Source organism: Neolamprologus brichardi, chromosome 8 (assembly GCF_056152115.1).
Source record: "Neolamprologus brichardi isolate AB-2024 chromosome 8, ASM5615211v1, whole genome shotgun sequence".
NCBI classification, from domain to species: Eukaryota; Metazoa; Chordata; class Actinopteri; order Cichliformes; family Cichlidae; genus Neolamprologus; species Neolamprologus brichardi.
This window is the reverse complement of record NC_142111.1, coordinates 17260067-17287826: the sequence shown is the minus strand read 5'-3', so window position 1 is coordinate 17287826 and position 27760 is coordinate 17260067. Positions and strand designations below refer to the sequence as shown.

Below are 27760 nucleotides of genomic sequence, written 5' to 3'. Positions count from 1 at the left end.
GGAAGGGAGAGAAAGGCGAGCAGTTGATGGGACGCTGCCCGGCAGCAGCAGCAGGCTCCTCTGGAGACAGCATCAGGACTCTCAACTGGAGGTAATCCCCAGAAAATGATAAGAAAACACCTCAGGCTCTTAACCCCCCTGGCCCTGCTGGGACTCCTTGTGGGGTTGGCAGACCTTACCCACGGCTCTGTCGGGGAGGATGAGGATTACTACATGCAGGGGCTGCTGATAAGAGAACAATACAACCAGGTCCAGGTGTTGGAGAAGCAAAATTCCTTTATACCTGATGGTGAGGAAGACCCAAAGGAGCATTCTGCCAAGAAGACTGCCAAGGCGAAGTCAGACAGCAGTAAGAAGACACATAAAACCCCAGCAGATGCAAAAACAGGTAAAAACACTGCTGTGAGTTAGAGAGCAACTTAAGCAACGTTTAAAGAAAAACAATATCAGTGAGTTTTTATCAGTTTTTTGTGTATTGCTGTACATTTTCTTTTAGAAATCCTCTACAAAAGCATGATCATTAGCAATTAATGAGCATTAGTGATCTTTAAGATTTGATAACAGACAATTCTAACAGTATCTTGTGCTGCTGTGACCTCTTTTTCTGTTAAATCCATAGGAAAGGTAAACTTATGAGATAGTGTTGAGACAGGTTTCAGTTTTTAAAACAGTCATTCTAGCATTTTATTTTTCATAGTCAATATTATTTGGAATTAAATAACATCACAAACATCATATTATTTGGCATTTTGCATCATTGGGTGCTTGCTGTGTGGAAAAAGTGAAACATCACTCATAATCACCTTTTCTCAGAATCACCTAACAGCCGACGCTCACACTAATCGATGAATAGAGATGAAAAATTTGGAGGCATCGTATCCAACCCTGATGTGCTCACTGACTCATAAAAATAATGATCTCATGATGTAGTCGTCCTCCTCACTACTCAGTATGCATACAGACCCATGTTTCTGTTTGGCTGCAGCACAACAGCAGGATTTAAAGCTTCATGCATGGTTGAGATTAGGATTGCACTGTGTGGTGGTGTGCAGTGCACATGTGAAACCTATGCTGTCCCAAAAAGTAACAAGCACCAGCAGTGCGGTCTTCCTGTAGTCCATGTTGAAATGGACAGCTTGAATCTCTTCCTCAAAGAGTTTCTGCTCATGCAGGAGCAGGTTTGTAGGTGTGTTTGAAATGCTGCCAGGTGATTGGGAGACAGTAACAGGCTGTGAGGGTTTGTGTTGGTTGGTGGCTGATGGCGTAGTGCAGCTGTGTAGAAAGTGACCTCATGTTTCAGGCATCTGACTTCACGTGTCTCAGACTGGAGGAGGAAGGTGTTAACAGTGATACAGAGGCTGCTTCTTCCCTACAATTACAGTTTTTATCAAATTAAATGCATCTTAATCACTTTAGTGTCTTCCAGATAACGTTATCTACAGTATCTGAGTCGGTGAGGTGGCACTGTCACCTCAGAGCCTCAGGGCCTGGGGCCTGTCTGCGCGTGATCCTCATGTTCTCTCTGTGCCTCTTTGGGTACTTAGGCTTCCTCCCGCAGTCTGTTAACAAGCTTGCTGGTTTTTTTTGCTGATTCTAAATTGAAAGTAGGTGTGAATAGATGTCTCAGCGTTAGTCGCGTGGCAGTCTGGTTGACCTGCTAAGCACGTACCCCGCCTCTTACCCAATGACAGCAGTGATAGGCTCCAGCCCAGATGCAAACCTGAATTGGATAAGCCAAAGAAAATGTATAGATGCAAGTGTTGTATTTAAAGCTGCACTTTTAAACGGTTTTCTTTTTAAATATTAATTGTACCTAATATTAACTATCTACATCTTTCTGCAGACAAAATAGACATCTAGCTAGAGGGGGAAAAAAAGCTGTACGTTACCCTTTTCTAACAGTAATGCACAGAAACTAGCTGGTGAACAAAGCTAGTGTAGGACCATTAGTTAGAGGTGCGCCAGCAGAAGACTCGATTGATTCCTTGCATGTTATATATGTTGTATTTCCAGCTTGCACGACTGCACTGAAGTGTCAAAAAAAATAAAAAGAATTAGTCATGAATTGAGTTTTGCTTTCAACTTAAATCCACAATGACAATCAATATTTTACTTTACCTTAAGAGTCTTAAAGAGAGAAGAAGAATGGAAGTTTTTTTAACATCTTAGTGTCAGTGTAGGGAACGGTTTAAATGTGGAGAGTGAGCATTTTTAATTGATGGTTGTTGCGTGGAAGAACCCATCCCTTCACTGCTTCTCGTAAGTAGGATCTCTGGAATTCATTTAGTGGAGTTTAATGTCATCTTTCTACTGTACTATGATTAACTAAATGTCATGTGTAGTGCTGGTATTTCACCAGTGTCTCAACAACCATATGCTGGTGCTTTCTTAATCGGTTTTGCTGAAGCACATGTGGAGCTCAGAGCGCTGCGGAGTTGAACCTGTCCCCAGAAAGAGATGCAGATAAAAACTTACAGATGTGAGAAGAGCTGTTGTCATGTGGAGCCCATCCCAACCTTCAGTCAAATAAAAAGCATTTTCAGTACCTTTAATGTTAACTCACTGCCCCATACCCTGCTGCATGTACTGGGTGTATTTATGATGTATTTGAACCTTGATTTCCTGATTATATAATGCAAGAACTTCAAGAAAAGTGCAAATTAAAATGCATTATTTATCTAATGTGAGAGGCAGACAGACATGAACTGAATGTAGGGAGCACAAGAGTTAAATGTTTTTAGATTCTGTGCCCAGAAATAATTTTTTGGTTCAGTCCCCATTCCTGAATCCATTACCATTTTCTCCTTTGTCATCACTTTTCCTATCAAATTCTGCGTTGACATCCGTGGATCAGCAATTTAAAATGTGATTCAGCCTTTTATAATTTTCTTTTCTTTCCCCTTTTTAACATTTCAATTCCTTCCTTAGTAAAATCCCCCAACAAAAAGGCAGAGAAGACCAAGAAGACTGCAGTGAAAAACCCAAACAGCGTCTCAGAAGGAGAACAACAATACAACCCGATAAAAAAGGGTGAGTAAAAAAGCCAAATGGGCAAATCAAAGTTGACACTCACTTGTTATGGGAAATTCATGATCTCATAAAAATTCATCTGTACTGCACTGTGCAAGGATCATTTCTATGGTGGGAAAAAAGATACAAGCTCTCTCAGAGATGACAAATCTTTTGGGTAGAGTAAGTGTTTTCAGAAACCATATTTTCCCTGAGAGGAAAGGTTTGGCAGTATAAGATGATGCTCTCAGAACTGGAGTCTAGCCGCAGAGGCACTGATGTCTTCTTTGCCTATGAAGCATTGTGTTTGGTTTCCATGGATCACAGTATATTTGTATATAAACTAAAACCAGGATGCCCCAGTTGTGTTTTTGGCACGTCAACTTGCTCCACTCAAAGTGTGATTCAGTGCAAAGTGTGTGTGCTTTAACCTCACAATTTCCACAACTCATAATGTACTAATATTGCCATTATTTGACTTATTTACACAGGATAAGACCTTTCTTTTACTTCAAGAAGCTCTATTTATTAATACTGGGAAATTAAGAGTGACTGGGGCCAACTGCGAATTTATGTGTTTATGTTGAAGCTATGCAAACAAGACAGGGAGAAAGGTTGCCATTTTTAATTTGGCATTCATGCAGCAGAGCAGAAAGTTGGATACTATTTCATGATGGAAAATAGGAACTCTATGCCGACATGCCTGGCATGCCTTGAACTGTCAAGATGTGGTGCAGACTTAAAAAATCACAACTTAAACTTCAACTTGGTTTTTGAATATGTTTCAGCAGCTTCTGGTAGCAGCTAATTTATCAGAGGCAGGGATTCAGGGCTTATACTTTCTATAGACTTTCAGACCTCCAATACTCAGAACTTGTTCCATCTCTGAAATGTTAATTATTTGGCTGTTGTCAAAAGTCAAGGAGAACATGAGTGTCTGCCACATGCACATACCAAAACAAATGAGAGTTTTTGGTCATCTGAGACCAAAAGGGATTTTCAAGGTTTCATTCAGCAGATGTTTCAACAGCTCATTCATTATTCACGTCGGATGTAACAGAAATCAGCTGAAACAAATATTTCAACTAGGATTTGTCACATGTACTCTGTAAAGCTGCAGATGCTGGCTTTGATAAAAACCCCATTCTTCTTTCTGCTCGGCTGATGAAAAGTGAAAAGAAAATGTATCAAGGGTTGTAGGGAGGCTTACTTCTGGCACACTGAGTTGTTAAATAATTTTTCTATTACGGCGAAACAATGTCGCTTTTGTAAGGGGAATAAATAGTAAGTATTGTGTCATTTAAAAATGAGTTACAGGCTTGGGAAATGTCGAGGAATTCAACACACTGGCGGGTGCCAAAGTTGACTTCCTAGCACTGGATGCAGTACTTACTGATGGTGAAGTGATCATATGGGCTTTGTAACTCAAGGGATGGGGATTCTATTTACTTAGTTTAAAAAACTAAATAAAGTTTACTGGAAACAGTTGAAGTTGTTGCCCAAGTGTTCAAAGTGTTTCCTCAAAGTGTATCTAATAAATAAAGGGCCGACTTCTTTTAGTTTGGAAACAGTTTCAAACTCGCAGCACATAAACATCCTAATATGAATAAATCATACACAGAAAATATTTCATTATTATACCACAAAATGTAAAATGAGAGCTTGTAACTGACAGAATTAGGTTTTGGCCTCAGCGATAAGTAGGCAGTTAGCCTAAATAGCAATGCCTTCAGTATCTATTTTGTCATTTTTATTACACGTTGCTTTTGAAGGCAAATGTGTGTATGTGGGGGTCCTCTTGTGAAGGATTGGATGCAGATGGTAATGATGATTTAGGACTTTGCAGGAAAGCAGACAACAGTCTATTTTTTTGTTCTGCTAACCTTGATCCTTGGGCTGCTTTGTGGGCTAGGCTTGTCCCTAATATGTTGTGATCGCTGCATTCAGAAGGCCCACGGACTTACAATGTGAATCTGAGAGCATTTTAAATATAGTCACAGGGTCGCAAGTGCAGCAACACATATTTTATTACTGTATAGAGTTACTATAAATACTACGCTAGCTGGTCTTCCCAGCGGCTTTGCCTTTGGCTTGTTAATCAAATTTTCCGCTTCAGTTTTACAGCAGGAATTAATTTGAGCTCGAGCTATGTTTGCTTTATGCATCAAACATAAATCAAGACATGCATGTGCACATTCTGCATGCTGATCCTCTTTGTCTGTGGTGTCTCTCGGGGATTGTGATTGGCAATGTTTGAAATATTTCAGTCAGGTATGCAAAGTCAGCTTCATCTTTTGGAAGAAATTTAAATCTTACTGCAGAGGTAAAAGAAGGAAAGTTCACGTGTCTTTTTTGTCAGCCTGTTACACTTCTGGTTGTTCATTTATGAAGGCCAGCCTGGCTGTGTGACAGCGACATGTGCAGCATATGCCGCATGTACAAACACTCTGGTGCCCAATCGGAAATTCTTGCTCTGAAATTCCATTGCTGTGATCCAGGGAAGTCTGCAAACAGCCTGATCTGACCTAAAGAGCTTTTGGGCAGCAGAGATTTCACACGTCAACTTTGATTTGCCCATTTGGTCCTCACTGGATGATTTCCCTTGCACTGTTAAAAGATGAGCCAATATCACCCAAGTAGTTCTGTTCAGCATACACCACCTCAGTTTCTGCAATCACTTAAATACAGGCATCTGTCCAAATAAACTCCAAATGCTCTGCAGCAGCAAACAAAAGCTCTTTTAGTGACGTGCAGCTCTCAGGGACTGAGTTTTATCAGCGTGTTTTTCGGAAATGTATCTTGAGTATGGGGGCAAGGCAACCAACCCATTGCTTTAGCATCAGTTGGTGATACTAAATAACTTCTGCACTCACAGAGTTGATTATTTGATTTGATGGCTGCTAATTGTCATCACTGAAACGTTCAGTATTTTATGAGATCCAGTGGATAAGAGATTAGACATCTCTTTATTGGAGTTGCATTCATGTAGATTTCTAAATTTGTGATTTGGACTTAAAACCGTAAAGTTTAGGATGTAAAAAAAAAAAAATTGTGTCATCTCAGTTTGTAAAGTGTCAAGCTTGCGATAATAAAAGTAACATTTTTGACACATACACTGTGAAAGTATAAAGATATTCCAGAGAGGAAAAGCTAAAAGAAAAAAAACAAATAAGATCTGCAGTTAATTAGCATGATCTGTGCAAGCCAAGTGTATTCTGTTTACACTTTAGCATTTCTGCTTGACTTCATACTGTATGTATGGTGGTTAAATGGGGACTTTCAGCCTGTAAAGACAGTTGCATGCTCTGGGTCTGAAAGTCAGAAAGTCAGAAAGTCTGCGAAATGATGCTACATCCGATTAGTATTATTTTACCTTCAGCTTATAGAAAGAGTTCAAAAACAAAATGACACACATGGTGGTTGTGAAGTTTATCTGAAAGGGTGGGCTCAGGTTGCATTGCAGGAAATGATCCCACAATGGAAGCCACATCTTGAAAGTTTCTTTGGCCTGATCCATATAAGAGATAAAATTTCAAGATGATGTTTTATTGTGGTTATGGTTTTATCTATTTTAATTTTAATTTCCCATAATTCTAACCCTAGCTTTACGCCAAAGAACATAAAAAACAAGTTATAGAAACATCTGTTTTTATTTTGATCTGATATTCTCATTATTTAGTGCAGGTTAATGCATGTTAAAACAGATGAAAATAGACCTTTTTTCCCCAAATCAAACCGTGTTCTCATTCATAACATTAAAAAGTTATCAGCAGGCTAAAAGCAGTAGCTGCTGCAATTTCCCCTTTTTTTCCTTCCTTCGGGATACTGATATCGCTTTGGTCGTTTTAGCTATTTAATCATGTATTCAGGGTGTAGATTGATGACTTTGATAGGTGTGCTTTGCTAAATTATAAAAAGCAAGCATTCAAAGCAGAGTCATTAATCACCCGTGAAGGCTGACACGTTTTGGAATTCATATCAGTTTAACAATCAAAACAAAGATCACACTGTGAGACTGCTAAAGGAAATGTAGTTCATGTGAGACCCCTATGCTAAGTTGGACTGAGGCACAAAATGACCATCAACAGCTATGATAAAGGTTGAGAAATGTTCCTTTTACTAGAATGAAAGTGGTCACATAAAACTATGTGTTGTATCATTTGATCCTCTAATTTTCTTGTGAAAAGTCTAAACTGTACCTTACGGTTTACTCAAGCTATACAGATGCATTGTGTCTGACTCAAGGCATCTGCATACTCTGCAAAAAACAACTTTCTACCACAGCTGCACATGATACATAACATTACCATCACAAGCCAATTTGTAATTCTCATTACCTAGAATGCCCTCCCATTGGACTGGAGTCATTGAAGATTGATGATTTTCAGCTTCATGCATCATCTACCAAACGCTATGGCCTTGGTGCACACAGAGGTCGCCTTAACATTCAGGTGAGACGGAAATGTAAAGTGTTGGCGTAACAGACTTACCAGAAATGTTGGGACTTGTATTATACCCTGGGCTATCTCGTCTTTCCTCGGAAGCTTTAACATTTTGTGAAGGCATTTTTTTTTCCGGCTCCATATTATAAATACAAAAAAATAAGATTGAAAGATAGTATTATTTTTTTATCCATATTTACGCTGCATGCAACGATGTGAGCTGTGATAACTTGGCTTTTCCCTTGTAAGATTGAATGACATTATCTTCTTGTTTCAGCTCACTGAATATTTTAATACCCCAAAGCTAACTAAACAGTGAAAGTAATAGTGTTACCATCAAACTAGGGGCACATCCCCAGACCTAATAAAAAAGAACTGGCATCTGGGAGAAGAGAAGTGTTTCCTGTTAGTGCAAGCTTTGCTTTGAGTGCATTAGCCTGCATGCAGTGTGCAGCTAGCCTAACATTCTGCAAGCTCCACCGCCCCAAATCTATCTGCACAATTAATGACACGCACAAATACACTTAATTCACTCAAGACGACATTAAATGGCAAACTACAAAACAAAGGATTTGTTGTGTGTGTGTGTGTGTGTGTGTGTGTGTGTGGGTGTGTGCGCGTGGGTGTGTAAGCGCAGACATGATAGAAAGACAGATGGTGTCAAGAGAATAAGGAGGACCACAAAAAGCAGATGTCTGTTGACTCAGGCCTGTGCTCAGTGTTATATGTTGTTTAGATGAAAGATACTAAAAGAGCTGGGATTCATTTAACTATACATAAAACACTACTAAAAGATAACTATATATAACTCTAACCCCTAACTATAGTTTGAAAGACATGCATTAGAAGGAAAATCTATGGAGGAACAAAATTGAAAGAAAGCAAAACCAGGAAAAGTAAGCCCTATATAAATTTTGTATCTGTAATACATGTAATGTTTCAAAACTGAGTCTCCATCTGGTAGCAGAACATACTGTATAAAGTGATGTGCCATCTTTCTTTTATTCCACTAAATAGTTCATGAAAAGGTCTCACTGTCCGCACCTGGACAAGACACGTGATACGGGAGTCAATCATTTTTTCCGTAGCCAGTGCATTTCATCTTTCATTAAAATATCTCGAGACACCCTTCTAACTGGCTGACAAACAGAACATAAAAGAGACTACAAATGTCATCTATGAACCAGGTGTTTAGTTCAAATAAGCCAAATATTCTTACGGCTCGAATACTGTGCAAAACTCTTGAGTCCCTCTATATTTCATTATGTTATTCCAGTAAAATGCAGCAAAACATGCAGAGATAAATAGAAGTGAAAACAGAGCTTCATTGGTACAAAAATACTATTTCATATAGGCCAAGCTGTGATATCTTTGGCACTTTTTGCTGCTTTGACGAAAGAAATTAGTGTTTAGTAACAAAGTGCCTAAAAATACAATTTAAAATTGGTTCTTTCCTAAGTTGTCTGTTATGTGTAGATACAACACTGGTTCATGCCTGAGTTAGGTGTCTTCTTTATTCTTTAGTAATTTGTCGGTCAGTGTTAACTGCCTTAGCAAACAAGAACAAAAAATATTTTCTGAAAATGTCAGGGTCGAGGAAAATGTTGGCTGAAAGAAAGCCTGGAGAACTATAATGAACACAACTTAAAAAACTGCAACAAAGTCTCACTCTGTGGAAGGAAAATATAAAGAAATGTGGAGTGACTCATTTTTACACACTAGTATAAATTAAAGAAGCATTTAAAGACATTCACATGTCTGTTGGATTTCATAAGTTAATGCATCTTCCCTTTCCTTGCCTAACCCCTTTGTAACTGGAATTAGGATCAGCTGTTGAATTTATACTATGGCCTTTAACATCCTAATCTTTCTGATTAAAGCACGTGAAAGTCATGGTAAGGAGGAAATGACTCCATGCCCTTAACATCTGTAGTGAAGTATCTCATTCTAATGTTTAAATTTAGATGATAAAAATAAACAGTCAAGCCTGTAAGCATGCAATATGAAAATGAGTGTTCGTACTCTGAGCCAGTGTGTTGGCTGGTACAGCACAGGCTTTACAGAGTAGCATTTGATCCCTTATAATCAGTGCAACATTTTCAGCTATTGCACCAGGTTTGTACATCATACTAAAAGAGTTACACAAAAACAGAAATGGTGGGATTTGGAAAGAGTTGCAGGAGAGGAAGAACAGTTTTCAACACTAAGCCCTGTTTTATAGACGTGCTCATCCCTATAACTCTGCTTCACTGGCTCTGTTTTTTTCTCTTGTTCGCTCTTTTTATGTGACAGGAAAAAAGAGTAGGCTTGTACGTACATAGTCAAATTTATAGTTAATACACCTTATTTCAGAAGATATTCTTCACACTTCACTGTCTCCATTATAAAACACTTCAATAGTAAGTTTTAATTAGAATTTTATAAAAGAAAAAATGTTCCCAGTCAGTGTGTTGGGCCATATTCAGACTGTAAGCGCACGTGGAATTAAATTGGCTTTTTCTGACCTGCAGGCTGGCCTTTATGAAGATGACCTCTATGACGGGGCCTGGTGTGCTGGGAGAGATGACACTCTACAGTGGTTTGAGGTGGATGCCAGGAGGCTGACAAAGTTCACTGGGGTCATCACACAAGGCAGGAGCTCCCTCTGGTCGTGAGTAGGAACCCAGCAGATATGTATGGAGAGTTGCAGATGGTTGCACAGTGAGGATCTAGATTGTTCTTGTCCATGAAACATAACAGGATAAATATGTGGGATGGATTTTATGCAGGCTATTGGAACCTGGTTTGATATATTTGTGAAAATAATTCTAAAGAAAATCTGCAAGGAGATTTATAACTGAATATCAAGCGCAGTGTTATGTAAAGTTTATGAATGCAGGCAATCTTTGCATTAACCACTTACCTTGATTAAGTCCTTTTTTGTGTTTTATACAACAGGGAGATAAAATCAAGACTGAAAACATTATTATGCAACCATTTACCTGAACTTTGAAAAGAGAAACTTGAATAATTTTCCATCAAGAGTAAATATTGAGAATCCTTTTGCTTTGCAAATGTTATTTCTCTGCTCTTATGCAGTTACTGTTCAGTACAGTATGGCATTATACTGTTTCAGTATGAATCTGTAAATCTCGCATGGCAGAGTCACAGATTTAGCTTTGCCACTCATGGAGCCGCGTCCTTAACGTTGCTAATACAAACTCAAGCACAGTAAATGGTCATAAAACAGTTTACATATTGCACGAGTTTCAAAATGACTCTCCGTAATAAAACTGAACGTAGACAGACATAACCATTCTGAAATTCTTGGATTTTCCCTTGAACCCATCTGGAAAATTTAACTCCACAAACATAAACAAAACAAGCTTTTCAATCTTGTCTACATGGCACCGAACCTTCACTGGTGTTTGGCCTTTTCATGAGGCTTTTCTGATCCCGTCACAGTGGGATTAAGGATTTATGAATATGACTGATTGGAGTGCAGCCTGATTCTTTCATTACTCTTAAAAGGTCACCACGTTTTTAGAAATAACACTTCAGAGGAGAGAGACTGTACAGCCTTATGGACTTGTTGGAGACAGTCAGATGTAGAGGGGAAAAAGAGATGCAACAAGTAGGCATTATTATTTAAAAATGCTTTTAGAAAGAGTGTGCAGCTAAAAGTGTATGTAAAACAAAAACTGCAGCACCATAATGGCTCGGTGGAGTCTTATGTACTTAACTATAAATATCTCCCACCTCCCACTGCTACATCTGAACAACAAGTGTGCCAGGTCTTCTTTGAGTATCCACACATGCGTTTACTCTTAAATTTAGAAACCACCTACAAGTCACTATTGCTTCAATTACTGTGCCGCAGTGTATACTGTTTTTAAAGCCATTTTAAAATCAAATCAGGGTGTTTTCCACAGCACAGAGCAGGAAACAAACACTTCACTGTGGGTAAGAAACCATTTTATCACCCTAGGTGGAGTGAAAGTTATCTAGGTTTGTATCAACTGATTTATGAAACTGCCCCAGCTTTGTTTCAGTCATTTTGTGTGTAAGCATGTGTGTAAGAATGGTAAAAAACATTTCAAACACATTCCACAACACCTTGTCATCTTCATTTTTTGTTATAAATCTGCAACTATACATGTTAGTACATCAAAAGAGCTTTTCCGCTACCAGAGACCCACAAATGTGAAAAAACGATATTTAAACTAGATTTGATTGCATCCCATGTAGCCAAAAAGGTAACAAAATGGGCCAACATTAGACTTAATGATACTATATGTGTTCTACCTTTTCAACCTGGTCAATTTATTACTTACAAACTGACAGCCGTTGTAAAGAAAGCACACACTCTGTCAATTCCAAGGTTTTATATATCAGGACATAACCAAAAATCGTCTGGTACTGTAGCAGCTTCTGAAGTTTTCAAAATGACATAAACATAAATAAACAGATTTCATCATGTCAATATTTTAACAAAAATGAAGCCACAAAAGAGAAGCAGTGCTCTGAAAAACTAAGCACATGCCATGATTTACCAGCTTCTAGGACCACTTTTAGCTGCGTATGTCGAAGTAACTGTTCTGTATCAGTCTGTCACATCATGGAGGCATTTTAGTCCATTCTTCTTTACAACATCATTGTCTTTTTCATGATACAATTGTGGCCAAGCTTTAGCTATTGGACAGATGGGCTCACATTTGCCTCCAGAACACTTTGGTGTACAGGGGAGTTCATGTTTGACTCAATGACTGAGAATTTCCAGGGTTCTGTGGCTGCAAAACAAACCCAGCTCCGTGCTTCACAGCTGGTATGAGGTGTTTGTGCTGATATGCTGTGTGGTTTTTGCCAAATGTGGCATTGTGCATTATGACCAGTCTCCACTTTGGTCTGGTCTGTCCAAAATACATTGTTCCAGAAATCTTGTGGTTTGTTCACATGCAACTTTTTAAACCTAAGTCATGCTGCTGATGTCTTTTTAGAGAGAGGAGGTATTCTCCCACCAGTCTTTTCAAACAAGCCATACTCATTCAAACTTTTTCAATTGTACTGTCATAATCTTTAACTTTTAACATCCTAAACAAGACTTGCAGAGTCTGAGATGTTGTTTTTAGACTTTTTGTTTTTAAAAAGATCTTTGAGCATTGCGTGGTCTGACCTTGGGGTGAATTTGTTGGGACATTCAGTCCCAAGAAGATTGGCAGATGTTTTCCACTTGTGAATAATATTTCTAACTGCAGTATGGTGGACTTCACGTTATGTGGAAATGCCCTTATAACCCCTTCCGGACTGATGGACAGCAGTACTTATCTATTAAGCTTAAAAGCCTTAAATAAATTGTTAGAATAAGTGTTAGAGCAATTTTGACAACAAGAAAGTGGAAAACTGGAGGGAACTGAGGACCACATTTGCATTTAAGCGAGAAGGCCAGCAGACTTTCCCCTGCCATCTACCTTTCTCAACTTTCCTCAACAATGTCATTTGAACACTTCAGACCTTTGTACTTATTAAGTGGACTGGGTGGCACAGACTTTGTAGAAAACTGCTATGTAGTCAGAGAGCAAGGTGAGAGACTTTACCAAGTTGTGTTTGTAATTTCCCTTCAATGCTGGTGCAACCTAATGGCACAGAAGACACAGATGCCCGAGACAGAATTTCTCTGCAATTAGCTCTGTAGGGTATGTAACTGTCTGCAGTGCCAGTTCAGGGGCTTCCTTCTATAACAGTGCTTTAATTAACAGAGCTGGGAATTCTTACCAGGCTAGACCAGCTCAGCACTGATGTCTTTATCCAGAAGCATAGGAGGCACAAGGGAGTCACTGCCAACCTACATACTGCAGACTTTGGTTAGAGGTCTGTCTGGTGTTATGGGACATTAAGCCATCTGTGAGTTCTTTATATAGGCATACTTAAAAGGCATTGTACTGAGTGATGTCTCACCTGTCTGTGTTCAACATAAAGTACCTCTAAAGGACATGGCTGGGACATTACTTCTCCTCTGTTCTCATATTTATTAAATTCCTCTTTTTTATTTTTTACATTTCTTTCTGTTTAGTTTGTTTTAGTTTGTGTAAAAATATGTATAACTGAGTTTTTTCAGTTCACCATTTATTTTTCAGTATGTTTATGTTTAATTGCAGGAGTCTGCCTATGTAACAGTCAACATGGCGAGTTTCAAATGTGCAACGTAGCCCGCCAACATCTCCCTAAAGAAAAATTGTGTCTTTACTGGAAGTAATGGCCCCGATTGCTCTATGATAATGCCGTCGAGGCCTGGTTTTAAAAGTTTGTATGGTGTAACTCTAGGAAGGATTAATGCATATTGTCCTCAGTCTTACAGATTTGATGCTCACTGTGATGGATTAAACAGCGTGAGCAAGTTACAAGAGTGCACTAATAGATTGTATTCTTTAAGGAGATTAATAGAGCTCAAGTGATGCCTGGAAAAGCCTGGAAAATAGATTAAAATGACTAAAAGACAGAAGGTTTTCAGAGCACAGAGCCCATCTAAATAAGATAACTTCTTAAGCCTGATATTATAATTGAGTGTTTCCCACTAGACCCCCAGTGAATCTGGCACACTGCTTGGTCTAGGCCTGAATGCTCCTTTTATTCAACATGATTAATACTCTAAAAAAATCTTGATTTCATAGTTGCAGTGCAGTTTTCTAATGCACTGCCTCAAATGACATTTCTCCCTTATTCTTCCTATAATTTTTAACAGGAGTGATTGGGTCACCTCGTACAAGGTCATGTTTAGCAATGACAGTCATACCTGGATAACACTGAACAATGGCTCAGAAGACTTGGTGAGTAACAATCTAGACATTTATAGTGCTTTATCCACCCCTCATTTCTTTATATTTTGCTTACAAGGAGCCAGACTTTCTTCCGAGGTTCTTCAGGCTTTTCTGAATTTCTTTTTTGCATCTGGCCTTTCAGCTGATACATCTGCTTTTTATTAGAAATGGGCTCAGTGGAAGAGTTTCCTGTGAATAAGTCGTTCTTAAAGAAGGGAAACGGGGATAAAAGGCTGAGGTATTTCTAATTACACAAAAACAGGACTGAAAATCAGTGGCAACAGGACTTCTGGAGTGACAAATCCAATTTGTGGTTCAAATCATCATCAATATGCATGGAGGAGGTCAGGAGAGAGCTACAACAGTGAGTGTCTACTCCAGCTATAAAAGACGGTGGAGACTTGTTTAGAGCTGTATCTCAGTCAGCTGTATTGGCGATCAGTGTTGGTCAAGTTACTTGAAAAAAGTAATCAGTAACTAATTACTGATTACTTTCCCAAAAAAGTAATCCGTTACTTTACTGATTACTTATTTTCAAAAGTAATTAATTACTTAGTTACTTAGTTACTTTTTAAAAACACGATTTACAACCTGAATAGGTAATAAAGCATAGATCTTTCAGCCCAATTCTACTTTTTCTGCATAATCCATCATACAAAATGTAATCAAATGGAAAAGTCTCTTTTTTTTAAACTTGTTTTATCAGTTTTAATCTTTTAACTTCATGCATCAAGTAAAAATTAAATGATATGCACCATTCTCTGACTTGAAGAAATTAGTTTAACATTAAACCTATTTTCTGCACATTCCAGCACATAAAATAAAATATTTTTTGTGTTTACACTCAGTCTTTCAAATAGATGCAAGTAAAACACAGCAGAAAATAAATAAAGTCAAAGACTAGCGGTCCTTTTGCTCTATTTTCACCTGTAAAGCAGTAGCAGGGTAGGCGGATGTTTTTGCCCTGGTGCAGGTGTGCTGCAGCAGTCAGTGGAAGAATCCGCGAGTTTCTCTGTGAATTTCCCATTACGTCGTTGCGCACTCGGTGCTTGTTTAGGGGTTTTTTTCGCTGTAAAAAGAAGTTTTCTTCACACGCACAACAGACACTAGTGTTTTTGTCACTTTTTATGGAATCAAACTCAAAGTAAGGTCAGTACTTCCACGCTTTAAACGCTGCACGCTCATACTCTCTCGGTACTCGATATATTATCCATTGTTGATCTGCACACAGCTGTTGTCACGAATGTGTCATGAGACATTCTCGCAAAAAAAAAAAATCGCGGTTTTAGTAACGCAGTAACGCAGCGTTCCTACAGGAAAGTAACGGTAATCCAATTACCGTTTTTGTGATAGTAATCCCTTACTTTACTTGTTACTTTAAAAAGTAATCAGATTACAGTAACGCGTTACAAGCAATACCATGTGGACAGCATCTGGATGGCAACAGCTTTGTTTTTCAGCACAACAATGATGCCAAACACACTCCAATGCACTAAAACATACTTGCATAGAAAACATACAATGAAACACTATCAGCCACTATCCAAACAAATATTGCCTTTCAAGCTCATTAGAATTGCAAAAACTCTTATACTGTTTTTCCACTCAAGACTTTCATACAGTATTGTGGGTAAGTCTTCTGACATATGTATCATACTGAAAAATACTTATACTGTTAATATCCCTATTAACCATAGCTTAATAAGGATTCTTGTTTTCCGTGTCCATGGTTGGATGGAACCATTTTTTAAAAAAGGCTACAGAGCAATTAACAGAGAGATTTAGATGCCTGGTTATTTCTTGCTTAGCTGCAGTGCAATAGAAAAACAGTGAGGATGCTGAAGCAGATGGGAACTTCATCCTGGCTCATTGTCAGAGATGGATCTTTCTCCCCACTTAACACTTCTGCAGTTTATGTAACTGAATAGACAGAAACCAAATACAACTGAAAGAAAGAAAGCAAGAAAGAAAAAAGGAAAGATTAATAATCTCTTCTGCACATGCAAATCGGATCAAGTTAATATTTTTGAGGAAAATCATATCCTCGTTGCTCCCTCTGTGGTTCACATCCCAGTTAATTAAATTTTGGTGTAACTGTGCACTCCCTTGGCTGGTGATGTCATCAGTGTGGGAGATAATATCCCTATGGTAATTTAATGTCTGCTACAAGCCTCCCTCTCACCCACCTTTTGTGCCAAATGCCAAACTGTTCTGTTGGTATTTCAAAATGCCACAAGGTGCGGATGAAAGCTCCAACCGTGGGTGTTAAAATTTACAATAAACTCCCAGTGGTATCAAAGTTTCATAACATTGTACAGGTGCATTTATATGTGTTTTTAAATTTTTTGTTGGTCTTTGCAGGTTCTAACTGTACAACCTCTTTTTCTTTTAATAAGTATTTATATTTATAATATTTGGGTTGTTTCTTTTTTAATATTTTAAAAGCCTCTTTAGCATTTATTTTATGTAAGTCTATCTTTTTGTCTCAGTAGATATTCAAGGGCAACAGGGAAAAAGAGATCCCAGTCCGGAACATCTTCCCAGAACCTGTGGTCAGTCGATACATTCGAATTAACCCTCGCTCTTGGTTTACAAGGGGCAGCATCTGTATGCGAGTGGAGATCCTTGGTTGTCCTATGCCAGGTGACGGGTTTGTATGGACAAAGCAGATACAATTAGTCCTTAATTTCTCTTGCAGGGCAGATTTTGCTTTTCCCAGTTAAAGGTTTTCTATCTGCAGAGATTATCCACAGTAATCATGACACTGTTGGTGCAAAAGACAGGACAAGACTAGAAAGAAAATGTTTTCACTTTGCACAGGCTAAACCTAAACTGAAACCAAGAGAGCAAATTTTAAATCGTTCTGAAGCTTTTTAATCTTTAAAAACCAGTAACTGTATGTCTTCTGATTCCAGATCCAAATAATTATTATCACAGACGCAATGAAGTCACAACAACAGATGACTTGGACTTCAGACATCACAGCTACAAAGAAATGAGGCAGGTGAGTTACAGTAAGCAGACCAGTAGTAAAAAAAGAGAAAAGACTCAACCTATTTCTTATTCAGACCAGAGCGTGAAGCAATAAAAATGGCGTATAACTTCGAGCCAACACTAGACAAGTTGTGTCCTTTGCAATAACAAAGTGTACAAGTGTAACAAATGAAGCGAACAGAGCCAGCCACATAAAAATTCATAAAGCATCTCTGCTTGTGACATTACTTATTCATATAGTTGTCAAGAGCAGAAGCCTAGTTTGTACTGAGAAGGAGGACAGCTGTATTTGTCACTGCGTACACTCTGCCAGCGTGACTGCGAATTGTAATAGTCTCTAATGTAGCAGTTCTATGTGTCAAACATTCGACTACATGTGCTCTGAACTGCTCTTTAGCACACTCAGACTGCTATGTATGGGTCTTTAGAAAGCTGCTGTGAGTGCCTGAAATTATATTATAGAAATATCAAAGTTTCTGCTTTTCTTTGCTTTCTTTTCTTTTAAAGCTAACGTGTCTCACACAGGGAGTTCAAGCACCAATAGGCCTCCATAAAGAAAGGAATGGCTATTTTTAAAACTCCTTTTGTAGGGCTCTTGCACCCTTGGCATTTTGCTTCTTCTTGTATGTACCACATCTCCCCTTCATCTGTTGCTGCTTAAATTGGAAATAGCCCTTTGCGGCTTCCCGAATAAAGCACGTGTCCAATGAAGGGAATGAAAAAGATATCCGTTATGATGCTCAAGGACTGTCCTTTCCGTGGACCACGGCTGATTATAATACAGCGCCCTTGGGATTACTGATATTGCCAAACACAGACAGTGAAAAGACATTATAAATGGTGAGGAAAGAGCACTTTTCACACTCTAAATTAATATCGCCCGAGAACACGGTGGCAGAGATGCTTCTCTTTAATAACAGCATTAGCGTAAGTAGAAAGTTTAAGCATGTAGCATGCGCTGCGTTCTGTTTTATTATGTTTCTGTAAAAAAAAAAATGACAGAGAATTGGCAAAAGATTCCTTCTTCTAAGGCAGAATGTCCCCCAGTGATCATGGTAAATAACAGCCCAGGTTTATTTATCAAGGGCATGCTGTGCTTTATTGAGCTGAGACTTAGGATCCTATATTTCTATCAATAAAAAGCAGACGTTTGTTTAATGATTTACATGAGAAGTTACGTTAAACACAGACTTGATTTAAACCCCATGACCTGCTAATAACTTCTGCTGCAGCTGAAACAGCTAGAACACACAAATGACATTACTGGGGTTTCTTTACTTAACAGCTAGTTAGTCTTTCTCCAACTGCACATGTTCTTTGTGTCACCACTCTTACAAAGAGGAGTATACAATAATTGTTTCTATTTTAATCTGCCTCTGTGGGGGACATTCAATGGGCTTTTCTTGCAGGCTTCATAATTGCCTTGACTGCTGCTGCAAAGCCCCTCACACTGGCTACAGTGTTATCAAATAAGGGCTTTAACACAGCACTGGAAAATGTGTTTCTGGAGTGTCATTTATTTTTATATTTTCACTTTAAGGATATGTGCACATGTTCTTACAACTAAGCAAGGCCATTATTATTATTATTATGATAGATAGATAGATAGATAGATAGATAGATAGATAGATAGATAGATAGAATTAGTGCTCTTGAACAAGTTGTTAGCAATAAACCAAACCAAACTAGAGAGGCCCAGTTCAGTGAATTAGCTAAGGTGACCTCTTGCGAACAGCCAAGGCATCACTTTGCTTAAACTTTGTTTAAACCAAAAATATATATTTTTAATATGTGCTAATTTGTTAATTTAATCATTAAATTTGAATATTTTAAGCAAACGTATGCAGATTAACTCGCTTCTGGATGCCAGCTCTCAGTGGACATTTAAGAAACTTAGTGTAACTATTGATTTAGATTTAAGTGATGGGTCTTTATAGTCTGTAACCTGGCATGCAGACGTGAAATTTCCAATGAGGTGCATGCCAGGTTACAACATGTAGGAGGCATTTGCAGTTATGATATACAACATAACCCATGCACCTCAAAACAAGCTTTATCTGTTTCCTCAGACAAATGTGAAGAAGCAGACAAATTTGTGACCAAACCCACTCGTCACCATTTTCTGATTGAAAAATGTGAAACTTTAAACTAGTGCACATGGTGAGCCTAACAGTTTGCTCATTATCTTGAAAACAGCAGTTGTCAAAACAATCTCAACTCAAGGTCGATTTGCTCGCTTGTTGGGCAGCTTTCAGAAGATGACAGCTGTTCTCTTGTCATGAAATGACTGATGTGGCGTGATTTTCTGTCCCTCTGAGCACTTCTGTGACTTTGAAAATTTTGCATCTCAACTGTAAATACCACAAAAATTCCACCTAGCTTTTTAAATAAATGTATTTTTTGATCTATTGTACCTCTGGAAGTAGTTTTTCGGAGCCCCAAAGATAATGTGAGTTCTGCAGTAGATATTAGCTCTCACATTTAGGTCAGATTCTATATAGAGTATCAGTAGCTAATGCCTCATTATTTGCTTTCCACAGCTTATGAAGGTGGTTAATGAAATGTGTCCCAACATAACCCGGATCTATAACATAGGAAAAAGTCAGAGTGGCCTCAAATTGTATGCGATCGAGATCTCGGACAATCCGGGAGAACATGAAGTTGGTGAGTAGTTAAGTAAGTGAATTATGATTGCTGAACATAATGCAGAAAAAAAGGAACATCAAAGACACACAGTGTTCCTAAGAGTTATTTTCTTTCTACAGCTGTAGTGATGGCTCTATAAATTTCCATCTGTTCTCTCTCTCGATCTCTCCCTTAATGTGAAACTGTTGATTAGGCGAACCAGAGTTTCGTTACACGGCAGGATTGCATGGTAATGAGGTGTTGGGACGAGAACTGCTCCTCCTGCTGATGCAGTTCATGTGCCTGGAGTACCTATCTGGCAACCAGCGGATACGTCACCTGGTGGAAGAGACTAGAATCCATCTACTGCCATCTGTCAACCCTGATGGGTACGAGAAAGCCTTTGAAGTGGTAGGTCTGCAAGACAGCCATTTGTGACCTCATACCACGATCTGGCCTCTGGTGAAAGCAGCATCTCTCTGCTTGGTCTCCTCCTAATAAAAGTGCATGTGGTGCTGGAAAATTAGTTTGACTGATGTACAGAAAATGAACAATGTGAGTGCATACTGTAACACACTTTTCACAAAAGCTAACAACCAGTTTCAGTGTCATGTCTTACTTCAGTACATGCAAAGTTAAAAGAGATGAAGCTACTGAACCCTGTGACGCTTACATAAAGGCAGCAGGCAAGCCAGTTTTTTAAAAGTTATCGTGTTTTCCTGACTGATTAAAGTGATTAAAGTTTTTTTTTAAGAAGAAGCTACTTTTGGTAGCTCACTTATTCACCAGGGGTTGGCACAGCAGGTAGCTGTGTATGTTTGATTTGACAGATTTATTTACGCCAGCTGCCCTTTCTGATGCAATTCCAAAGGGAATTGTGTCTCCTCCCAGGATAAAACAAGGGAACTTTAGCTTGTTAGGTGAATGACTACTACACTGTGGAGCCATGGATTAAAGCTTTTTATGGTATTTATACAAAGCCAAATTACAACAACAGTTGCAAAAGCCCTACGATTACTTACAATTACTTACATTACAATTATTTCTTTGTTTCCTGTAAAAATTAGACTTTTTACCCCCTTATTCTAGTGTACCTACCTTTAGGTATTTGTAGATAAATATAATTACATTATAATTTCAAATAAAATATGTTGACATGGCATTTAATTATAGGGGATTATGCCCTTAGTTGTGGGCTGTATTATAAAGTTTTAGTGCTTTTTTCAAACTTGACTTTTTAAAAATAGTTTCTTGGATCACAGTTTCTTTTGTTCATTGTATTAAAATCTTATGTAACATGAAAACTGCTGCATTCATTTGCTGCATCTCAGCTTAGCATTTGGTCCTGTGGCTCTACATACCCTTTAAGTTTGAGTTGGCTCCTGCTAGCCCCAAGTCTCATCAAACCATAGCTAATTAGTTTCAGCAAACACTATCAGTGTCCACTCCCAAACAAGCAATGATCAAAGAAAGATGTAACAAATGGGTTAACCAAGCTCGGAACACAGATGAAAAATTTAGGCTTTATATTGTCAAATAAAAATCAGTTGCCATGGCACTCGGCAGCCACCAGTTCTGATCATATATTTTGGCATACAAGACCACTAACTTTAATTTTGATGGGTTTAAAGCTGCATGGATCATCAGTCAAATAAAAGCATGGCGACTTTGCCCCAAAATGCTGTTTTGGCATACAAGAAGGTAGGGAGGGGCAGATATCTTCCATAAATTTCTATTAAGGATGCTTTAAACTGTGTTGCAGTGATAAAAAAAAAAAACACTTAAAGCAGCTTTAAGCCCTTTTTGCTTGCAGGTGATGACCTTCCACTCGACAGCATGTTGTTTGTTTGGCAAACTGTGTGGATGGACCACAGGATTTTTTGATCAGTCTCTGCAGCCCCTGCCCCTCCTGTGCCTGGCTTGATACCTCTGCTAAGCCTCTTAATGATAACTCCATACTTCCCACCTCCGCCGCTGACAGAATTCCATCTGTGATCATAGATTTGTGTTCCCACTGTCTTTGAATTTCCCAAATATTGTGGTTTTCTTTTGTTTTACGCAGGGCTCCGAGCTCATCGGCTGGTCTCTGGGTCGATGGAGCAACGATGGAATCGACATTCACCATAACTTTCCTGATCTTAACGCTATTCTGTGGGCAGGTGAGGCAAAGAAGTGGGCTCCTCGTAAAATGTTCAACCACCATATCGCCATCCCAGATTGGTACCAGTCCACAAATGCCTCAGTAAGTCAGTAAATCTTCCCCGTGATAGTCTGTCTTTTAAATTGTGATTGCCATTTGGTTTCCAGTGACTTTTCCCTCAGGTGACAAATTCTGACACTGTATTTTTGTCTTGGACTCCCTAGAAGCGTAACAAACAAATTTCATAGAGAAGATTATCAGTCTTTTGAAAAGGGTAAACATTTCACGGGGGCATATCAGTGCTGTCTATTTTGGGAGAAGCGGATGCATTCGCTGTGTGACGACAAAGGGGCTGTGAGCTAAAATATACCCAGCAATCTATTTAAAGCTCATCCTCACGAGTGTTTTGACGTTGGTGAGAGCCCCGAGTGAGTCATACAAAGCCTCCAGAATAGCTGCTGCAGCTGTAGAGCTGGGATCCCCATCTGTGCTCACAAAGCTGTGAAAACTATCCTTGCCTGCCTGGCTAACTGGTTCAGCCTGTGCTTGGAGATAAAAGGGGTTACATGAGCTTGAACAGCAGGGGCAATTTTATCAATTTCCTGCCTCTTGATGAATATTTGTCCACTTTTTGAAGTGGATTTTACTAAAATTCTACTGCAGTATTTTAACATTTAAATATTGTTATTACTCCCTCTTGACAGCACATTGCAGCAAATTGTTTTCAGCATGAGTGAGTTTATTTAGTGACTGTGCCGAGACGATCGCATGAAGTACATTATCATTCCCTTTCCTGTATCCCCTCCCGCCTGTAGGTTGCCTTGGAGACACGAGCTCTGATAGCATGGATGGAGAAGATGCCCTTCGTGTTGGGTGGTAACCTCCAGGGTGGGGAGCTTGTGGTGACCTTCCCGTATGACAGAACTCGCTCCCAAGGGGTGGTCATGGAGCAAACCCCGACCCCAGATGACCACATCTTCTGCTGGCTGGCCTTCTCCTACGCGTCCACCCACCGTCTGATGACTGATGCCAACCGACGGGTCTGCCACACACAAGATTTTGCCAAGGAGGATGGCACCATCAACGGCGCATCCTGGCACACCGCAGCCGGCAGTTAGTGTCCATATCTGGAGGGTGGATTTCTCTGCTCAGCTCTGAGCCTTTGAGCTGTAGCTTTTTGTTAGCATATATCTGCATATTTGGAAAACTTCTGCTTTCAGAGCTTCTAGGTTTTAGCCAAAGCATTATGTAATAATTCACAGACAAACAAAGAATAATGAAAGGCTTTTTTAAGCCCACTTCTAATTTCACAGATCTGGCCAGTAAGTGAACTAATTCTGCCGGCTTCTGCTGTCTCTTTTTCTTGGCAGGTATGAATGATTTCAGCTATCTGCACACAAATTGCTTTGAGCTGTCGATGTATGTGGGTTGTGACAAATTTCCTCATGAGAGTGACCTGCCTGAGGAGTGGGAGAACAATCGCGAGTCTCTTCTTGTATTCATGGAGCAGGTACAGAGGCAAAGGAGCCCCTAAATTTCACACATGTACATAAAAAACTTAACAAATAACCAATAAAGGCACTTAAACATTTTTAATATTTTAGAGCTTTTTTATAATGTACATGGTTTTAATTTACTAATGTTATATCAATACCATAACTGTCTTATACCAAATTAATGCTGTTGTCAAATATAGGTTTAGCTAGCTGTTATTTGAATATCGGTGCTACATGAGGTGGAACTATATTATAGAATCCTTAACTGTCAACATGCGGTACACTTCACATCATTAAATGACATGCTTCCACGTACAGGTGCACCGTGGGATCAAAGGTGTAGTCAAGGACCACCAGGGTCGTGGAATAGCTAATGCCATCATCTCTGTGGAGGGCATCAACCATGACATTCGTACAGGTATCATGCTGCTTTTACCTGATTCTTATTACTGTGACAGTGAGGTTATTATTCAGTCTATCCTCTGTATGTGTGTAAACATAGAAAAATATTGTCCTTGTGACTGGTGCTGCAAACTTGCCTGTGAGCTGTGTGTTTATTTGTTATTTGTCTGCCACGTTATATGTGTGTGCTTGACATCTAAATGAAAGGCCATTTCTTAGTTTTAGTTTTTTGAGATCCCCATTAGCTCATGCAATAGCAGTAGCTGCTAACTGTTGATCTCTGTGTGTACTCTGTCATTAATGGTTAATGGTTTAAGCTAGTAACCCAGTACAAAGTAAACATATTTACAAGAAACCCCCCTTCCAATTGTCTGGACCTGGGTAGCTGTCAGCGTCTGTTTTGCAGCAGCGTTTTTGCATTCATCTGAAATTTTTTGTGAGTAAGCTCAGATTTTGCAATCAAAGCAGAAGAAGCTGCCTCGGGGCGCTCTGACTCAACTGTCTCCACAGTCCAGCTTATTCCTCAGAAATGAATCATTCTTGCAACGAGTTGGTATTCCGGTATAAGATGGGATAAAAGGCACAAACAAAAGCAGGTTATGTATTTTAGCGGAGCTCTGACTCAATTCACAGTCATAGCCTGTGCTGCTCCGAATTTAACAATCAAGTGCGAGTCCTCAAGGCAATCTATTCTGATGCCTAAAAAATGCAGCTTTCCAAGCCAAAGTAGTTTTGTACTTAGAGCGTGAAATCAAATGTTCAAAAGGACATTGGCCATTATTATTCCTGGAACTAAGTTTAAGTCAGCGCTTCCTCTTAGGATTCTCGCTATTCTCAGCTGCAGAGAGGAAAGATGTGAGGGTATTTACTTTGATGATTGTACCTTTTCAGCTGCTTTGAATTTCCTTTGGAACTTTATGGACCTTTAGAAAAAGGCGTTTGCAAGGCGGTTTCTCTCTTATCAAGATGAAACAGCTGTAGTCACCAAGAAGACATGACAAAAAGTTTTGGTACTGCTGATACACTGATATCCAATAGATAATGGAAATACACTCTAGTTCCATTGCATTTTTCATGCAGTGACTTCAGAAAACAATTCAGTTCTCTTCTTCCATCTAGTAATATGAGCATGGATGCTGTTGTGTAACTATTTGGACTGACAGCAGCAGAACCAGACCTGCCTTCATATTTCATTTGTCTCAGTGGTTGGTCAGATGCGTCAGGTGGGTGTTTGGATGGCAGGAGGGACGCAACACTGTCATTTTTGTGAGTGAGTCAAAGGCCGAAAATATTCCATAGGCGCACCGGTGTACTCAGGTCACGTAAAGGCAGTATTTGGCACAGAGAGACCAAGAAAACCCAACACGACAAAGCAGAGCTCCTTTTAAAAGAGCTTCTTTCTACTTTTACACAACACCTACCTCGTCAAAAGTAGAACACACAGAACTCGCCAACATTTATTTTAGGCATCAAATGAAGGCTTTTATGATGCTTGTTTTTCTGCCACTGCTTACTGGGCTGTTCAAATTCAGATTTCTAGGACAGAATCTGCATTTTGCAACTGTGGCAAAAATAGTGTGCTTTAATGTGTTTTCACAGTCCATAATATGTAAAACACTTAAGGGTGCATCACATATAGTAAAATGTCTTACTCGTGGCTGTGCCAAGACTGTAGAAATCAATTTCACCATAATTTATGCTTCAGCTTTATATCATGGCCTGTATATTAAAGATGGACGTAGTGACTGGATTAGAAAAATGAAGCCACTCGGGGGGAAGCCTGAAGATGGAAAGGGCATTGCAAAACTCTGGATCTAAAAGACTTAAATTCATTAAGTGTCAGCTTCTATGATGAACTGCTGAGTCGGTGCATATTTTTCTCAAGCAATTAAGATGTTATTAGCTAATTTACCACTTCTGATCAATGTGCTCATCGTGCTTTTGAAAAAAAGAAAGAGAAGAAACTGGTTAGCCAACAGTATAACTGAAGGGAATAATAATTTGGCTGTATGGCAAGTATGCACAAGCAGATCAAAGTCCTGTCAACTGATAAAAAGTAACTAAATAATTGCACTATTTCCATTAATTAAAGGTGATAATTGCAAGTTTTTCTCTTTTTAAGACTGAAAGTCATAATTAAGGTAAAATCAAGCAAAACATTGAAGAGAACAAAGTTTTCTATAGAATCTTAAAATGGACATATGTTCCTTTTTTTTTTTGACATATACAGTACTGTGCAATAGTCTTGAGCCACCTGTCATTTCTTTATATTTTGTTTCCACGGATAATTTTTAGGTGGTCTTTAATGGTAGTTTTCCAGGCTTTCAGAACATTTCAGAAGGTTTTTCTATGAACATGCTTTTTCACTCATTTTCCATACAGTCCTTATAGCCGACCATTTTCAGAGGAACCTGTTTTCTTATTATTATTTTTTTTGTTTGTTTGTTTTGCTTTTTAAAATTCTGGCTGGGCTGAGACCTTTCTGTGTGATTTCTCCATGTACGCACCCCAAGGTTTGCTCCAGGTACTCTGGCCTCCTCCTAGAGGCCAACAACATGCAATTTGTAAGGTTAAATTAACTGGTGATTCTAAATTGCCCGTAGGTGTGAATCGTTTCCTGTGTTAGCCCTGTGATAGACTGGCAACCTGTCCAAGGTGAACCCTGCTTCTCGCCCTATGGCAGCTGGAATCACCTCCAGCTTCCCGTAACACTTAATTGGATAAGTGGAAGAAAATTGATGGATGGATGGTGTTGCATTGTTTGTTAAGCCACCTAACACTGACCTGTGACTCATTCAAGTTTAAAAAGTTACCTAACTCAAGGGAGGAACCAGTGTTGTGTCTGTACTTAAACAATTTAGCAAAGGGAAGAAAAGGAACTTGTATCTTTAGACACTTTGATACTCTACCAGTCTGTCAAAAAAACTAAAAACAAAACGTGTTGCTATATATTTTGTTGAATATGCCAAAAAATGCCAACAATAACACAGTTTTACAGACATGAAAAAAGTATTTTGGTGCCAACAAGGTGATTCCCGAAGTTATTACCTAGAAACCTGTCACAGTACTGTATGCAGTGTGTCCTTAAAAAACTTGATGAAGCTGGAGAAATGAAGGATGAAAGAATTGGGAAGCCTAAAAACAACAGATGAACACTATCTGAAAGTTATTCATTTAATCGCAGATGCTAACATATTAATTTTGATAGCACTAAGTGCTTCGTATCTCTAAAATCTGCTCACCTCTTTACTCAGTGATAGCCATGACAGCTACAGCACTTTCCTACGAACAAAGTTAATTTTCAGTATTTGTGTCTTCAGCTGCTGACGGTGATTACTGGCGCCTGCTGAACCCAGGGGAGTACAGAGTAACAGCGAGGGCTGAGGGATACAGCCTCCTGAGCAAGAAGTGTGAGGTGGGCTATGAGATGGGTGCCACCCGTTGCGACTTCACCATTGGCCGCACCAACATGTCACGAATTAAAGAAATAATGGAAAAATTCAAAAAGCAACCCATCAAATTGCCCATGAGGCAGCTTGCGGCTCGGAGGTCCAGAAGGAGACGTCTGGGAACATAATGACCGTATGAGGTAGCTGGAGGAAGAATTAAAAAGAAACATCTGCTCTGATCAGACGGCGGTGAAGGCCAAGCCTGGGTTTGGACCTGTGTCAGATTCCTTCTGAGTGCTGTCAGTGGAATTAGTGTTTTGAGACTAAAAATGTGGATTAATTTAAACGGGGCACTCTATTTGATTTCTTGTTTGGTTAGAGCTTCTTTGCACTCACTGTCATCATCAACTTTTCTCTCATCTCAACGGGAAACATTTATGCTTTTCATTTGGTGGAAGGTCAAGTTTGT

General features: G+C 39.1%; 1 protein-coding gene across 1 annotated transcript; it reads left to right on the top strand.

Annotated features, from left to right (window-relative positions):
• cpxm2 (carboxypeptidase X (M14 family), member 2) lies at positions 1–27760 on the top strand. The gene is made up of 14 exons (XM_087845108.1): positions 1–388; positions 2929–3030; positions 7351–7460; positions 9962–10101; positions 14170–14254; positions 16738–16888; positions 17161–17249; positions 19780–19903; positions 20079–20275; positions 21927–22106; positions 22820–23117; positions 23375–23514; positions 23819–23918; positions 27223–27760. Exons 1-14 carry the CDS (start codon positions 106–108, stop codon positions 27477–27479), a joined length of 2256 nt encoding a protein of 751 aa, XP_087701234.1. The 5' UTR covers positions 1–105; the 3' UTR covers positions 27480–27760.